General features: G+C 36.5%; 1 protein-coding gene across 1 annotated transcript; it reads left to right on the forward strand.

The window, feature by feature from the left end:
- Positions 1-4,328: 4,328 nt before the first annotated feature.
- Positions 4,329-5,798, forward strand: LOC149232048 (uncharacterized). The gene has a single exon (XM_089381816.1). The coding sequence runs from the start codon at positions 4,329-4,331 to the stop codon at positions 5,796-5,798; it is 1,470 nt and encodes a 489-aa protein (XP_089237942.1).
- The last annotated feature ends 406 nt before the right edge of the window (positions 5,799-6,204 follow it).

A 6,204-nucleotide genomic window follows, 5' to 3' on the forward strand; every position in this document is an offset into this window, starting at 1 on the left:
AAAATTGAACGTGGTAATTTATAGGACTGAGTTAATAGCTCAGTTAATCGTGACCATCTATTTGAAGGGGTTAGATCTGACGGTGATCACGTCGGAAGATGCACACAGTTTAATCCAGTTGTCGGACGTGATATTTTATGGACTATGATTTAATCTGGTTGAATTCCGGATCGATCATAGTCATTCATTATGAATAGAAGAGATTCGACGGATATCGCTTTGGAAGATGCGCGCTGGTTAGTATTTGATTCAGATGCGATAAGGTTTGAACTGAATTTTAATTTGTTTGGAATCCATGAAAGAGATTGGGGTCTGATAGTTTGGTAAACAGGGATTTTAATTATTTAAATTCCGTCTGTGATAGATAAATTAACCAAGTGTGTGGGCCCATAACCCAAAATTCCCGTATTGATTTCAGGATGCAGTTTTGCAGCATCAATGTTTATCCCAGCGAACCGGTTAACTTGGGTAAATTTGTGAGGAGGGTGTTACATCATTTTTCTCTTAAAGTACCCAGGTCACTCTCTTTAGGTAATTTTATCTACATCCTAGGCTCTAACTTTCCGAGCTATCATAACATGTGGCTCACTTGTACTTTTTTCTTCAGTTTACTATTGGATGCTCATCACTTCATTTTCTCTCGATCCTAGATCTCATCATCCCAACTATATTTTAGTGTGCATCCCCTTTTTCTTTTCGAGGCATTCCTGAACAACCACTATGTTAATGCAACTAGTTTGTAAGAAAATATGGAATGTGCAAAGGTAATGGATCATGGTTAGTTTATGTTTGATTCCCAATTCTCTTATGGTTTTCTTATTTTTTATGTATCGCTCGATTTCAACTATCACGTAAGAATCAAGTCTTCTCTCTATATTTATATGAACCTTTACATTGGTTGGGACTTTGGATTTGATTCCATACGATTTTCTAGATATGTTGGGGCTCATATAAAATCAATAGCAACAAGAGGAATAATTATTGTTTTAATTCATAATGAAGCACATTTTTTTCATTTTTATTTCTAAACATGAGCCATTATTTTCTAGCTTAATGTTCACTCTAGTTTAGATTTAATAAATTGGCCATTTTGGGAAAATGAAACCCTCATAGAATGCAACTTCTTCATACTTTTTATCTCAACCAAAAGTAGGATTTATTTCTTGTGAGAAAAATCAATATCTTTCAGGTAAACTTTAACGAAATTATTAAATGGTAAGCCTTACATGCTCATTTTCATTTTTTACCTTTTTCTTATGCTTTTTGTTTCAAATTTGGTTTTAGTGTTTGTTGATCTTAAGCTCTGGTTTTGTAGGTCTTCAAGGATTGCATTGAAAACTTTGCACCTTGCTTGCTCAGATTTGGAATTCACTCTCCTTGTTTTGTTTGCTTTTGAGTTTTGGAAAAACAGTTATGATGCTAATCAAATTGAAAATCAACTAAATCGGGGAGTCTTTGAACCTCTAGTTTGTTTCACAAGCCTTATTTTTATTATAAAATCATTAAGATGTTTCCATGTAGGCTTAGTTTCGAAACAAGAAAATTTTCAAGGGGAGAAACTTCTTATTTAGCTTCACTTTTTGTCATAACTACTATCTAGAGTTAGAATTTTTGTTTGAATAAAAGTCTAATCAATTACAACTTGCGAGACAACTGAAAAATATATCAACTTAAGAAAAACATATCTTCCTCCCGCATACTTATTCTTTTGTTGTGACATTCTTCATAAATTGTCTTTTTGAGGATTTCTTTTGATTTTGGCTTTTCATTCAACTTTTTGTTTTTGATTTGCATCTCCTTTATTCTTTTTGTAATTTTTGGAGTGTTGATTTCACCTTTGCTTCAGATTGGGTTTGGTGATATTACCAATATTTATATGGAAGACTTTTTCTTACCCAACATTGGTCGGCATGCATGATAAATTTTTACTCTGATAATTTTATGGGTTTTCATTAACCTGGAAGGAATATATTTATTGAATTATGAGTCCTCCTTCCTTAATTATTTTCCCATGGAGGAATATCATCTTTTCCAAGTGATAAAATTCATCTTTCCAAGGAAAGAACTGGCTTGATTCTAACTCAATGAATCCAACCCATCCCCCCACTTCACACAAAGAGCCTCTATATTGATAGTTGTAGGGTAAGATGAGGAAGTCAAACTTTTATGAGTATCACATCCATTGCATTTAAAACCTCTTGTACCACCCCACCCTCTTAACCCAATTGAAAAAAAGAAATTATGTAAATAATTTTTATCAAAAGGGTGATAAAAGAAGATTGAAAGTACATTTGTGTGGGAAACACAAGTAAACCCGTTGGGGCACTGAACAAGCTTGTTGGCAGTGGGGCTATGCTTGTATGGTACTAAGACAACTTCGTCGGAGCTATGGACGCTCGCTCGCAGGGAAGTGATGTCAAGTAAGGGAGATTATTTATATTGATGTATATATACTTTCTTTAAAACTTCCTATCTGTACCTCTTATGTCACTCAGAAGGTAAATTTAAAATTAATCATTTTCTTAAAATCTTGGATTCATGGTTTTAGACTCAGTTTGTTTCAAGTACTTATCATTTTAATACTTATATTGCTTGATCAATTAATGTGGTACCCATGGGAAATGTTTTAATATTTGAGGGATTGATAGAACCCATCATTTCATAAATTTGAGTTCATTATATTTGTAAACAAAGATAAGTGCTTCTTCTCTGTGTGTTGTCATTATTGTGGCAAAACAACAACCCCCCATTTTCACTTTATTATCTTAATAATAATAATGGGAACCCTCTATGTAAATTTTGGTCACTTCACCTCTTTCATGCTTTAATATTGTTCATTTTGCAGGTTATTTGTGGGATTTTCAGTTTTCTCGATTTTTTGCTTCAATTAATTCATTGAGCACAACTTCTCGTCAGCGTCCCAATGGCTCTGATTTTGTTGAGTTTGGACTTACGGTTTGCAAATGGCACTTACCACCTAGGCTTCAAAATGTACAGAATATATTTTAGTTTTATTTCGTAAATTTAGTTAGTTTTAAATTTGTAAATATTAGTATTTAATTAATTGATTTAATCTAGATTAATTAAGTTAATTGTAATTAGTTTTACTAATATATAAATATTAATTTTTAATTAAATATTATTTTATTAATTAACCACTCTACAAAACCATCATAGCCAAGACAATATAATAATTAAAACTATATAATATAACTTTGGCATTGTCTTAATTATAGATGAAATGGTCTTTTTCACGACATTTTTTCTGGTTAATTTTAATTGAAATCCAACAGATATTTTTAAAAACTTGAGTTTAAGTTGTTTAATCTGTAGAAATTTAGTGATCTGGGGGTTTTTCGGAGTACTGAATCTATTTATACATTCAAAAATACATTTTAAAGAATAAAAAAATCACTTTATTTCTTAAAATTGATTTGTCAAATTTGGTAAAAAAGTCTATTTCATCTATAAATTCGACTATACCTATAACTTAATATTATGTATATAACAAAAATTATTAAAAATAATAATAAATAAATAAATTTTAATACCCAAAACCTGAACAAAATATAATTCCAATTTATAAACTTGAAAGCTCTAGAGCTCCCAAGCTTCCCAATATAAGTGGCTATAGTTTTAGTTTTTTTCTTTTAAATATGATAATGAAGGAAAAGAGCTTAATATAAATGGTTATAATTTTGGTTTTCTTTTTCAAATATGGTAATGAAGGGAGGGTCTCACTCCCACATAGACCTCCCCTCTCCTCACTATGCTTGGCTCCATATTCCAATTCCCTCCGTGATCCCCTTCCTTTCGATCCCCTTCCTCTCTTTGCTCCTTATACATCTGAAGTCGTGGGTTCTCCCCTCCTATCCTTTCATCTCCCTCCTTATAATTCTCATTCCCTTCATTAAAAAACTCACGGACTCATTTATGAGACTCAAAAATCAGGATACAAAATAGCTGATTGGATTTGGCTCATTACCAAAGTGGAGAGAAGAGTAAATGTCTGGTACAACAGATATCTCACTAGGGCTGGGAGACTCACTCTTATTAAATCTGTACTTGAAGCAACGCCAGTGTATTGGATGTCACTGGCTTGGATACCGAGAGGGATTCTTTCCAGACTACAGAAAATTTGCTGCAGATTCTTATGGAAAGGGAACAGGCAAGGAAATCTCTTTGCCTGGGTAAATTGGGACTCCATCGCGAGACCAAAAAAATGGGGTGGCTGGGGGATAAAGAGACTGGATCTATTTGCAAATGCTCTAGCAGCCAAGCTGGGCTGGCAACTCCTCACTACAAACAGCCTCTGGACGAAGGTAGTCATGGAGAAATACATCGCACCAGAGAGTATATACAGTTGGGTATGCAGGGAACAAAGAGGAAGTGGTAGACAATCAATCATATGGAAAGCGGTCATAAACTCTCTACCCCTAATCCGAGAAGGCATCACCTGGAGAATCAGACAAGGAAGCTCTGTTCGAGTTGGTATTGATCCTTGGATCGGTTGTGGGAATATGCACAATCTTCCAGCACAGCTCCTAACCCACCTCAGGAATCGGGGAGTCACGCATATTTCTCATATTGCAGACCAGGAAAACTCCACTTTTCTCCAGCAGGCCTGGAGGACATACCGAGACCTTCACATTCCAAATCAGTGGAGACAGATATGGGAGAATTACACAGAGGCGCTCTCACAAGCACAGGTTAGAATCACAGAGGAAGAGGACGAAATTGTCTGGGCCCTAGCAAAAAGTGGTTCATACACCCCAAAAGAAGGATACCTACAGCTCATGCAGCCACTAAAACCAGACAATATGCTACAATGGTGGAAATCTATCTGGCATCTAAAAGCAGCCCCCAGAACACGCCTTCTCATGTGGACAATTCTCTTCAACAAGATACCTACAGGAGCAAACCTAAAAAAGCGGTCCTTCCATGGACCTTTCTGGTGCCATTTATGCAAAATGAACGACGAAGATACTGAACACCTCTTCCTCACATGTCCGGTTGTCAAAGAACAGTGGTCTCTTATTACTACAATGTCTCCCTCTATACAGCTATGGCAGGGTCACTCTATTAGTGATGCCTGGGAAAACTGGCAGGCTCGACACAAAGGAAAAGATAAGAATATCCCCCTCTTGATGTGCTGGTCCATCTGGACAGCAAGGAACAGAGCCATTTTTTACCAAAAGACTCCTCTCTGGCCTGTCATTATAGCACACCTCTTTGCGGACCTAGCTCTCATTCCTGAAGATCCTCCACCTGCCCCCCATAGGACCATCACCCCGGAGCTCATAGATAAATCCTATCCCTGGGCCTATTTTGATGGCTCAGCCCAAGAGACTGGCTGTGGGGGGGGAGCCCTACTCTACCTGAGAGAAAGCCACTACTACATGCTGCAAATTCACCTGGGAAGGGGCACAAACAATTTTGCTGAGCTTATCACTGCAAAACACCTCATCACTTTTGCACATGAAAAAGGCTGCACAAAACTACAATTGTTTGGAGATTCACAGATTGTCTGCAATTGGCTTACAAGGAAATCAACATGTTCTGTTTTCTCTTTGAGACACATTCTGGAAGAGGCACTCAGACTAACAGATGCTTTTGAAAAATTTGAATGTCGACATATCTACAGGGAGCGCAACACTCGGGCGGACTACCTATCCAAGCAAGCAGCGCAGAGGGAAGAAGCGGACTGGCTAATACAAGAAGACCTGGATGGAACCTTCTTTCAGCACTACCATCGACCCTTTGATGATCTTCAGGCACAAAGGGACACTCAGAACTGAAAGGGGTCCCATTATGCCCAACAGATGCTTTTTTTGTTTTTTCATTTACATGCTATTTAGATAGAACTGATAATATGGACAGCAAACTATATTTTTTTTGTGTCTCCTTAAATGGGAGGCAGAACTCACGGTTGCACAGCACAGCAAACACAGTTTATATGGTATCTCTATTTTCTGTTTTCTATTATAGACAGAAGCTTTTTGGACAGACACCTCTCCGGAACTCCCTGCGTGGACCAACAGTTCGGAGAGAGAATGGTTATATTCATATGATCATATCTCTGTATCTTTTTCAGTTTTTCTTTTTTTGGAACTCAGGACAGTCTCCTACAGAACTCTTTGAGAGACACACTGTCTCAGTATGAATATGCACAGCATCTACAAAATGTAATTTCAAATGACTAAT

The sequence above is a fragment of the Pinus tabuliformis genome, chromosome J (genome assembly GCF_031772625.1).
Source record: "Pinus tabuliformis cultivar Carrire ecotype Pingquan chromosome J, CPIR1, whole genome shotgun sequence".
NCBI lineage: Eukaryota > Viridiplantae > Streptophyta > Pinopsida > Pinales > Pinaceae > Pinus > Pinus tabuliformis.

What these genes read in the sequence shown, in the direction of transcription:
- LOC149232048 (XM_089381816.1), top strand. Translation starts at nt 4,329, where the DNA reads ATGGAGAAATACATCGCACCAGAGAGTATATACAGTTGGGTATGCAGG.